This window comes from Nematostella vectensis, chromosome 15 (assembly GCF_932526225.1).
Source record: "Nematostella vectensis chromosome 15, jaNemVect1.1, whole genome shotgun sequence".
Lineage (NCBI taxonomy): Eukaryota > Metazoa > Cnidaria > Anthozoa > Actiniaria > Edwardsiidae > Nematostella > Nematostella vectensis.
The window spans coordinates 9,387,788-9,399,478 of record NC_064048.1 but is presented as its reverse complement, the minus strand read 5'-3'; the positions used below and the strand labels follow the sequence as shown (position 1 = coordinate 9,399,478).

Sequence of the window (11,691 nt, the reverse complement as noted above, 5' to 3'; positions counted from 1 at the left end):
CTACACAAGACGCCATTTTCCATACGTGTAGAACTGAACAGGACAGTCAAGACCCTCACACACATCTCTCTCTGGCGTGCGCTCATTACAGATGATCATCCCGGCTTCCTGTGTATCCCTGCTGAGGAACACATTGAACACGTCACCACCCTTCCAAGATCTGATAGAGCTCGTATGTTCCTCATTGGCAACATATTTCTTTCCAGGTGACCACCCCCAGACCCTCTGCCCCCCATCTAGGTGATGCGTTACCCCGATATTCGCCAACCACTCATCTGCAAGTAATTCCAGTTTCCAAGAAACGTGCTCTGCTAAAGCCAGTAAATCGTTTTTCGTAGGCTTTTCCCGCAAGATGACCAGATCTTCATACGGCTTCACAGCCCATTTAAATTTGCTACCTTTGATATGATCACCATTCACTGTTACAGACAAACTGTAATCACCATCTTCTGTTGGCGTGAACGTAAAACTATACAACCCACTCCCATTAGTTGACACCGAATCACTTCAGTTGGCTTTGGTGTTGACTTCTGGATAGTGACTTCAACATCTACTCGACTCTTATAGCTTTGTTTTTTATTGTCATTAACGGCAACATTGAATTCAGTAGTCTTGGACACGAATGTGGAATACACCACACTAGGTTCAGCGCCCATCCCCATGATGAGTTCACATTGTTGAGTAACAACCTGACTGTTGTAAACTAGAATACTGTTTGTCATAGATAACCAGAAGCTCTTGTCTACATAAAGCTTAGCAGGCGTCACACCAACAAGTTCACTCGGGCCACTATTCAATGGGTTCTCTGCTATGGCATTAAGGGCCAGTATGACTTCCTTCTTTGTGGATAAAACATCAAAATCTGTACCCTTCCTGAACATCTCAACAGCAGACTTCATACGACTTTGTATGTTTGCTAGAACGGAAGACAACTGATCCTCTTGTTCAGTTAGTTGCTTGTGCTTGCTTTCATAATCAGACATGACGTCAACTTTCAGAACTCTGTGTATCTCCTCCAGCTTATCATCAACGAATTCATCAATTTCTTTTCTCAACGACTTTCTTTGCGCTTCTAATCGAGCCTTCTCGTTCAAAACATTTGCCTGTGCTTGGGATAAACCCGCCTCCTTGTCTTTTACCTCCTTTATCTTTGCTTTGGTAACTTCTTTCTCTCGATCGATGATGTTGCTAGTGAAGTTATACTTATGATCTTGATGGGAATTGATCACACAGTCTCGGCAGATGAGCTCGTCACAAAACAGAGTGAGCCTCTCATCTTTATGGAAAGGACAGTGTCCAAGCAGGCGACCAGAAGAGCTTGTTGCTTCTTTAAGCGCTATTACCTTGTGCTGTTTTGTACGAAGTCATCGTTTGTGGGAATTGATGCAGAACTTACACATGAATTCACAGCAATAGGTGCATCTCCCAGCAGAGTGATCTCCTTGACAGGTTTCACAAGTGATGGATATCGCGGATTTACTACCTTGATCAAGTGAATTCTTCTCATTCAAGCTGTTATTTCTTACCTTTCCTGCTTCATCAACAGTAATCTATAAAAAAATAAAAGACAGAAATTTAGAAAGTTAATCACTCTCCTCGCAGCTTGAATGCTGAATTGTGAGAACCCCGCAAATATGGCCAAATAAAAGGTATAATATAGGATGGTGCCTCAGCAAGCTTTTGTTCTGACTAAAGAACGCAGCTTGCATTAAATGAAAAAAAATTGAAATATTATTTTTTGTGGAGGGAGGAGTACGTAATGAAATGGATTCACTGAATTTTATAATGCCAAACTACATAAAAATTATGCCCCAGACAAAACCAGTCATACACTTTCAAGCATTGTATTACACTAAACTTTTTCTGTACCCCTAATTGTTTGCAGCCTTGGCAGCTGTGGTCCACCAGACTTTCCAGACAGTGCCGACAATAGCTGTACAGACAAGGCATAGTCAATCAAGCACCATGACTTTAGTCGCTGTCTTACAAAGTCATCCTCATCCCTCGACAAACTTTTATTTTGTTTATTTACGCAGGACTACATAACACGTCCCGACGTGTCAGACACCGACGTGCATATACGAAGAACTAAACTTCTAATGTGCATCATGAAAAAACATAAATACACATCACGTTACCTTAAAATGTCTTGCTAACTATCTCTATGTTTACAAATTTTAGCCTGTGGAAAAGCAAATGTAGGCAAGATACCAAAGGTTAAAGCGCAGGTGGTGGAATTAACATTCACATATAAGCTTATTCCCCGAGTTTCTTCTCAAGGCCTTCCCCTTTGGTTAACAGAATATAGAAATAGATGTTACAAGATATATAGCAGGGGTAACATAAGCTGTAAGAAATACCTCATTTCATTCCATAAAATAAGTGTAATAAGAACGATGCTTGTTTGCTAGTTTGTTGAGAGCAGTTTTGCTTGAATGAAAAATTCGACAGGCGTTCCTCGTACACCACAGGTGTCACAGGCAATAAAACTAAATTTAAATCTCAAGATTCTAAGGCGTGGCAGGGCTCGAATTATTTTGGGGTGAAACTTTTTGAAGATATTGGGGGGCACAGCCACGCCCATACTGGTCATTTTCTTTTAATTTTAAAGATATTGGTGGGGTGGGGGCACGTGCCTTCTGTGCTGCGACCCTCAGATTGCACTGTAGAATAAAATTTTGATAGACACAGGTAAACCAGGATATTGGTCTCTCGTGATCCTTCGGGAAAATAAAATATAATTTGAAGGTATGTCTTGACTGTTTCCTTAATAAAGCTAGTTACATTACTAAAATACTGCATTACTATATCAGCCTTGTGTGTGGTTTTTAAGGGGAATTTTTGGTGCAGAAAGGTTTAGTCCCTCGAGAGAACCCCCCCCCTCTCCCCAAAAAAAGGATCACACATTCCATACTTTAAGAAGTTTTCAATGGAAGTATTTGAAATCAATATTGCCATCTGGCATTTCAGAGAATGGAGTCATATTCATATGCGCCGATGACGTTAACATTGTGAAGAAAATTAATCTATTAATCTAAACAGAATAACTTTAATTTAACATTTATTTTAATTCATAGTACATTGAATGAAAAATGATAGTGTGAATCTAAGACCGTAACATCGATGATAGCAGCACTAGTTCATATTTTATACATACATACTCAGTGCTTTTGCCATATTTTTGTACATACATACTCTGTGCTTTTGCCATATTTTTATACATACATACTCTGTGCTTTTGCCATATTTTTATACATACATACTCTGTGCTTTTGCCATATTTTTATACATACATACTCTGTGCTTTTGCCATATTTTTATACATACATACTCTGTGCTTTTGCCATATTTTTATACATACATACTCGTGCTTTTGCCATATTTTTATACACAATACTCTGTGCATTTCCCCTAATTTTTATACATACATACTCTGTGCTTTTGCCCTGTTTTTTGTTCATATGACATACTCTGTGTTTTGCCCTATTTTTATACATACATACTCTGTGCTTTTGCCATATTTTTATACATACATACTCTGTGCTTTTGCCATATTTTTATACATACATACTCTGTGCTTTTGCCATATTTTTATACATACATACTCTGTGCTTTTGCCATATTTTTATACATACATACTCTGTGCTTTTGCCATATTTTTATACATACATACTCTGTGCTTTTGCCATATTTTTATACATACATACTCGTGCTTTTGCCATATTTTTATACACAATACTCTGTGCATTTCCCCTAATTTTTATACATACATACTCTGTGCTTTTGCCCTGTTTTTTGTTCATATGACATACTCTGTGTTTTGCCCTATTTTTATACATACATACTCTGTGCTTTTGCCATATTTTTATACATACATACTCTGTGCTTTTGCCATATTTTTATACATACATACTCTGTGCTTTTGCCATATTTTTATACATACATACTCTGTGCTTTTGCCATATTTTTATACATACATACTCTGTGCTTTTGCCATGTTTTTATACACAATACTCTGTGCATTTCCCCTAATTTTTTATACATACATACTCTGTGCTTTTGCCCTGTTTTTTGTTCATATGACATACTCTGTGTTTTGCCCTATTTGTTTTTCTCTTAGATCGTTACCATGGCACTGCTGTCAATCTTGATATGTCCGACCCACGACTTATGTGACAAGCGCAGCCTGGGCACGGCAGTCAGGAACCACAGGTAGACCAACAGCTGCTTCCGAATTCTGCCTCAGCGGGAGGCAACGAAATGCAGGCGTGACGCTGATCTCGGAGATGCCAAGTGTCGAGTGCTTGTTCTTTCTAGGGCACCGTGACGCTGATCTCCGTGATGTCAGTTGTCGATTGCTTGTTCTTCCTGGAGCACCGTGACGCGAATTTCCGTGATGTCAGTTGTCGAGTGATTGTTCTTTCTAGGGCACCGTGACGCTGATCTCCGTGATGTCGGTTGTCGAGTGATTGTTCTTCCTAGGGCACCGTGGCGCTGATCTCCGTGATGTCAGTTGTCAAGTGCTTGTTCTTCCTAGGGCACCGTGGCGCTGATCTACGTCATGTCGGTTGTCGAGTGATTGTTCTTCCTAGGGCACCGTGACGCTAATCTCCGTGATGTCAGATGTCGAGTGCTCCTGTCGGATCCATGGCCGATTCCCTCCTTTGTATCCCACAATGCACCACGCTTCCCTATACCCTGGAGTTACCGGATCTCGGGCCCCTATGCTCCTCAAGGCGGATTCGGCTAATCCGGCCAGGTCGGCATTTCCTCCAACAGTAGCGATGACCAGCGTGTTGTTTGGGAGATTAGTTAGGTATTCGGCCATTGCTTTTGCGTGAGAAGATGAACCTCTAGTGTCGAATGGGCCACTTTTTGAATGAAATGTCCCATTCATGTGGAAGACAACAATAGTCCATCCTCGTCCAGCCTGCAAGAATGGAACAAAAGTCTCAGTGAGCTGTAACAGTACTTTTTTCGCGTGGAGAAAACCTGCTTGCCTTCTGTCATATCATACGTTGTTATTAGGTGTTGTTGTTTTCGAATATGTTTTCGAATATGCCCCCCCCTCTTTCAGAACCCCAAAATTTTCAGAAACCCCCCCCCCCGTTACGACCTCAATAATAAAAAAAAGTCTTTAAATCTGGGAAATGGATACCTCGGTTTCCGAATTCCGACTTCCCCTCCCTTCTGTTCGCTTATAATGAGTCATTCATCAAACACGAATATAATTAAAATACAGTGACATTTTGGTAGCTAGAATTCAACCAATATTAATCATGTTGCTTAAAACCGTTTGACATCTCTTCTTCACAACTTTGGGTTTCAGCCTTCATAACTTCATAATTGTTTGCATGTAAAATGGCGCAGAGTTGGGTTGCACGGATTTTTGTTCCTCAAACAGTTGCTTGCAGGATTTTTTTTTCAAAATCACCCCCCGCCCCCCACCGCCCTCAAAAGTCAAATGGTCCGCCCCTAAAACGACAACGTTTTCTTAAACACGAACGCGAACTATAAAAGGGACCTGCCTAAGGCAAGCTGTCATTCGTCAATTGACTTCACTGTGTGAAGATCTCCGTAGAGAGAAACCAAAATGCTGCAATAAAGTTCTAGAGTGGCCGATAACGCACTATTGAAGAAAACATAGCCTTATCAACAGCTGTTTCTTGAAACAGAACGAAAAATAGCGATGATTAAATAGGTATTGGAGCGATTTAAATTCGTTGTTTGTACGCACGCGCACTGTAATTACGTGAACTTTTGCAAACGTGAATTTCTGGCAGTTTCTTGGTGTTACGGAGCATTAGCACCAAAAACACAATGGAACAAAAGCCAAAAACAAAGACTTTAGAACGAGACAATGAAATAGAGTACAAAGGCCTTGAGCACCAAAAACAAAGCTCCCCGTAACACCAAGGAATACCCGAATTTCTAAAGCACCTATTACGAGGCGTCTAGGAATAAAGTAGATTACTGAAGATAGGTATCTGTTGCACGCTATCCATTTTTTTACGTACATTATTGAAGTATTCTTGTCCATCAACGGTAATTCTGCTTTCACTTCCACTTTCCGACCTGCTTGGGTCATCAAACGTTTCAGACCGCACGTATATGTTAACTGTAAATAGATAAGCAAAATTATATATGTATTAAGGCCTGGCTAAACTGGCGACATGTCGGGCGCGACATGTAGCGCACGACATGTCTCCTAAATGTTTCCTAGTTCAGCCACCACCAAAAACATGTAGTGCGCGACAAACTTTGTAAGGCGCGACACTTCTCAGCTATCGAAGAAACATTTCTTTGTCGCTGCTACAAGATTTGGCGGCGCTACCATGTCTCTTTGGGTGGCTAAACTAGGAGACATGTCGCACGCTACATGGTCGCGCTCGACATGCCGCCTAGTTTAGCCTGGCCTTTAGATTCTATATGTAGTAGAATTGTTAACTGGTCAACCCACTTATCGCCTGATTTATGCTGCAACAGTCAAAAGGAGCACTTCAACGAGCATTTCTCTTTTCGTTGTTAACTGGTCAACCCACTTATCGCCTGATTTATGCTGCAACGGTCAAAAGGAGCACTTCAACGAGGATTTCTCTTTTCGTTGTTAACCGGTCAACCCACTTATCGCCTGATTTATGCTGCAACGGTCAAAAGGAGCACTTCAACGAACATTTCTCTTTTCGTCCACCTTCATGACCTGTTGTTATTAGGATGTGATGATCCGCTAGCGTGAGACCCCCAAAGGTATAGCACTTAGTAGAGGTTTATACCCTAAAAGATCAACCCATCTACTTTTATGGAGAGTCCCCCGCCCCTGGTTATTGAAGGTTTTAGATTCCGATCTTCTGGAACACTTGTTTATTAATATCTATTTCTTTTTTTTGTTTGATGTGAAAATCAGCATAAACATATCCCCTCAAACTCACAGCGCTTCACTCGACACGTATACGTCATCCCATCAGGCTTGACCTCGCACATCTCGTCTTCTTGACAAAGCGAGTAGCTACATCTGTAGGGGCGTAGATTGTAGATCATGTAACTCCCGTCTGGGTCGCTCACCACGTCCCATGGATGGGATAAGTGCGTGGCGCTGTTTAATTCGCAAAGACCAGCTCCGGGGTACTGGTTGTAGCTGTAGCAATCTGGCGTCCCCATGCATGCTTGAATGCACTGGATAAAGGAGTTTGATTGGAAAGATGCGATCACGTGGTTGATTAGCTTGCTGCCTGGCCGTGACGTCACAGGGCTGCCTCCCCGTCCTGTTCGGTACATTATGAAGAGGAGCATTGCCAGCAGTGCGCTGAAGTCAGTCAAGTACATCTTGAAGGATTCCTGTTGTTTGACAAGAAGGCATCAAGGCAACACTCGCGTCCATTATCTAATCCTTACTAATAGCTACAAACCGCAATTGGTCTTATAACTACCATTTGCCATTCACCATTTGCACAAAACAATGTTTATTTTGAATACGTGTATTCAAATACGTGTATGTCCTCGCACAAAAAAAATAGAAATCGCGATGGTCTATAGATAGAGGGGTAGCAATGGGTACCTCGAAATTTGGAAAGTCTCGAAAAAAAATTGCGAAGTCTCGGATCTCGGCATTTTACCCAAGTCTCGAAGTCTCGTTTTTTTCCAAAAAATAAGGGGTCTCGGAGCCTCGTTTTTTTAACCACGGTCTCGGAGTCTCGGATTTTTAGACGCGATTTCAGTGTTCGAAGTAATCTCTTTTATTATTTTATCAATTGAAGAATCGGGACCTTAATGAATAAAACAAGCAAGAAAGGAAGTGGAAAATGCTAGTGAAAGCTAACAGAATTTTCATAAGTAACAAAGAAGAAAGTTCTACTATATAGATATTAGAATATCTCCTGAAATAATGCATTCCGACGAAAAGCCACCAAACTTTTCAACTTTCGTAGATGTAATTCATCAAATATACAAAATATGGCTGACGGGAACAAGTAGCTCAGAAGAATAGCGAATGTTGTTAAAAGTTTATCGAGTTCTCGAAAGAGAACCCGAGACTTGCCAAGGCGCCGAGATCCGCTTTTAAGAATGTCAAATTTTCGGAGTCAGAGCCCTGAGCTTATCCGGTCGCCGAGCTTTTTTTTGGATAACTTGCTCGAGGTTGTCATAAACATCAGTTGCAAAAAGAATAAGTATAAATACAATACAATCTTGCTACGGTAGCTACAGTTCCTGTTCATAGCGTAAGGCTCAAGACTCGAAAACAAAACATAATATATAGATTTAGGCACTGCCTAAAAGCAAAGCCCGCATTGAACACTTTTTTGTGTTGACTGATTGAGGTAGTTTTAGGAGAGCTGGGGGTCTAGGATCCTGCTCTCCTCATCTTTAGAATGGATTTTCAATAAGATTAAAAATATCAAAGTTTATTACAGCCTATAGTAACAAAATGGATCCAGCCATCATTTAATAATATAAATTATGCAGTACATTAAAATACACAATTCCTGTGTGACTATGGCTGTCAAAGTTGTCAAGAGTCTAATGGTCAATTACTATGTTCCTTCATAGTAGAATATTTTTTTAATACAAACAATATTCTTAAAAGCGTTGGCCTTTACAGCATTCCAAAGATCCCCAAAAATGTAGTCAGTTTAGATGCCATTTACTGTACTTTTTATGTATCTAATTAGTGGCGATTAATTGGACTGATTATTCAGAAATAAGTGTGGAAATTAAAATCCACAAATAAATCTCTTTTCATGCATTACATATTTGGTGCACACACTTTTAACCATATAGTGGCCTGTTGTTGGTTGCCTACTCCAAAATGAATGCAATGTAGAAAAACATATTTGCTTTGGAAGCAAATTCTAAAAAAATAACATCTAAGTCATCACTAACACCTTGCACATATATGTGTATATAGGTATAGAAATATGGTATAGCTATGCGACTTGATTTTTGTGGTCATCGGGGAGTATCCTGTGGTGTCACACGCCAAGTCAGCCGTGCAACTCCCATACCCCAAAATGGCGACAATGGCCCCGAAATGGCGACAAAATGCAAGCACGGAGGAAGGAAAATAGTTCTTGTCAATTATGTGGAATTCAGTGCCTGTTTTTTTTTCTTGCAATAAATTAAGGCAAGAAATGGATAAAGGCAACCAGAGGAGTTCTACTAATATTCATTCACGCCAAGATTTATGCGTGTATACAGAGAGTTTGCCTTAAACTTCATTTAATCTGCAAAATATTGTTATCTATTCCCCTGATTGGTTTTGCAAGATGATGGAAGGCTGTTTCCAATTTTTATTGTCCCCACCGGTCCTGGGTGGGGACAAGTCTAAGAGACAAAGGTGAAATTATAAGAAAGTAATGAATATAATTATTGCATTATTGTTATATTTTGTTTATCAAAAATTTCAAGGACATTTCTTCCTTTTTCCTCTCCCTGTTGACTATTTTTTATGCAATTGATGCATTTTGCTATTTCCCCTTTACACCAAAAATAAATGGCTCAGCTAAAACAGATCAAAATCCGAGAATCCGAGATCGCGTTTAAAAATCAAGTGAGAAAAAACAAGACTTCGAGACTTGCGAATAAAATCGTCCGAGACTTTGCGAAATGTTTGCGAGACTTTCGAAATTTCGAGGTACCCCATCGCTACCCCTTAACATGTAAAGTCAAACGTGCTAAAATAAATTCATTCGAAACATAAACTAACAAAATTTTTGGACCACAAACTGAAAAAAAAAATTACCTTTCGTACGCTTAAACAAAACTCTTGAGAGCAGTGCTGACCAAACGCTGGCAAATATTTTTTTACCTCCGTAATTTGTCATAAAATATTTACCATGGAATCTCGACTTTGACTCGCACTGTTTTTGATTGGCTTTGCCTTTGAGCTGTTATCCTTTGCTTTTGTGTGTGTAGGCTAAAACAAATAAATAAATAATAATTGTCGTCACGCGTGTCTTCAGTAAGATGTTTGATACCTCGTTATTCTTGGGCAAAATTTGGTTCAAGATCAGAACACTCACGTTCTACCTGTTTGTTTTATTTCTTCCTTATATCCGTCACAAAAAAGAATTTTACTGTGCAGAGTTAAAATCTTGTAATGTTTCAAAGTTAAGCATGTCTAATTGATAACCTTTTTAATTAGAATTGGTGAACCAATGAGTAACTTAAACAAATGGTTCGATTAAATACAAATAATTGGAGATGGGGGCAAACAAATGGATCGATTGAATTGACTGATGATAACAGCAAAGCGATAATTTATTACAAAAGGAAAGAGATGAAAGGCTACAGATACAAGTGGTAAATGTTTAAAATCTTACTGTTTGACGGAAAAAGCTTTTCTAATCCTTAACTTTGTAACAAACATCTGCCAAACAAGCAGCAATTATTACTTCCCGCCTTTTTTTAGACAAATAAACATACATTCCTGATTTCGGCACGCGTTCCTTAAGCGATAGCAGCAATGAGCTATTCAAAGACGCGTACTCGTAACATGCGCGTAATCGTAACAAGCGCTACTCGTAACATGCGCGTAATCGTAACAAGCGCATACTCGTACTGGTAACCTGCGCGTACTCGTAACATTCGCGTACTCGTAACATGCGCATACTCGTAACATGCGCGTACTGGTTACATGCGTATACTCGTAACATGCGCGTACTGGTTACATGCGTATACTCGTAACATGCGCGTACTGGTTACATGCGCGTACTGGTTACATGCGTATACTCGTAACATTCGCGTACTCGTAACATGCGCGTACTGGTTACATGCGTATACTCGTAACATGTAGGTACTGGTTACATGCGTATACTCGTAACATTCGCGTACTCGTAACATGCGCGTACTGGTTACATGCGTATACTCGTAACATGTAGGTACTGGTAACATGTGCGTACCAAGAGGGGTGGTCAAGGGTATGGACCTCCCAGCTGCGCTGTAACCGATCACAGCGAAGCAAGCAAAGCCGAGACCAAATAACTCAACTCTCGTAGTAACCGGGAACCGAACCCAGAACCCAGTGGTGAGAGGCACAGGCACTACAGAGCGACCGGGAAACCTGTGGTGAGAAGCACAGGCACTACAGAGCGACCGGGAACCCAGTGGTGAGAGGCACAGGCACTACCGAGCGTCCGGGAAACCTGTGGTGAGAGGCACAGGCACTACAGAGCGACCGGGAAACCTGTGGTGAGAGGCACAGGCACTACAGAGCGACCGGGAAACCTGTGGTGCAAGGCACAGGCACTACAGAGCGACCGGGGAACCTGTGGTGAGAGGCACAGGCACTACAGAGCGACCGGGAAACCTGTGGTGCGAGGCACAGGCACTACAGAGCGACGCTCTGCCAACTGCGCCACAGAAGCTCTCTCATATGACCCATATTCTTAGCTCGGTGTGTGTTGAGCAGCTGAGGGTTTTGCCCCCTCCCCCAACAATTATACTAGCTAAACATTTGACAAAATTCAATTAAAACTTTAAAGTCTGTAAACTGTAAAGTTTCCGTCCGATTGTTAAACAGCTCTTGTCACAAAGTACGCGTTTTAATAGCTCCAGGGGGCGTATAACCTCATTTAATTATGAATACTATACATAAAAAATGCTGGACTCAGCAACTTCATAATATATACACTGATTTACTACTGACAGTAGACTCACACGTCTTTTCAACCATTGAACAGCAGACAATGTATCTAA

At 40.7% G+C, this 11,691-nt stretch overlaps 1 protein-coding gene across 1 annotated transcript; it reads right to left on the bottom strand.

The window, feature by feature from the left end:
- LOC5512434 lies at window positions 1–9,796 on the bottom strand. The gene is made up of 7 exons (XM_048722413.1): window positions 9,737–9,796; window positions 6,930–7,335; window positions 6,018–6,118; window positions 4,709–4,930; window positions 1,527–1,550; window positions 476–1,364; window positions 1–398 (listed from the first exon to the last, which is right to left on the bottom strand). The coding sequence occupies exons 2-7, from the start codon at window positions 7,321–7,323 to the stop codon at window positions 1–3; spliced, it is 2,028 nt and encodes a 675-aa protein (XP_048578370.1). The 5' UTR covers window positions 7,324–7,335; window positions 9,737–9,796.
- Window positions 9,797–11,691: the final 1,895 nt, after the last annotated feature.

Bases quoted from the DNA above. Each gene is read 5' to 3' on its own strand.
- LOC5512434 (XM_048722413.1), bottom strand. From the start codon at position 7,323: ATGTACTTGACTGACTTCAGCGCACTGCTGGCAATGCTCCTCTTCATA. The intron at 4,931-6,017 runs GTACGTAAAAAA...CCATTCTTGCAG, and splicing joins GACAAGAATACTTCAATAAT to GCTGGACGAGGATGGACTAT. The intron at 1,551-4,708 runs GTAACTCCAGGG...ATTTTTTTATAG, and splicing joins GCATAGGGGCCCGAGATCCG to ATTACTGTTGATGAAGCAGG.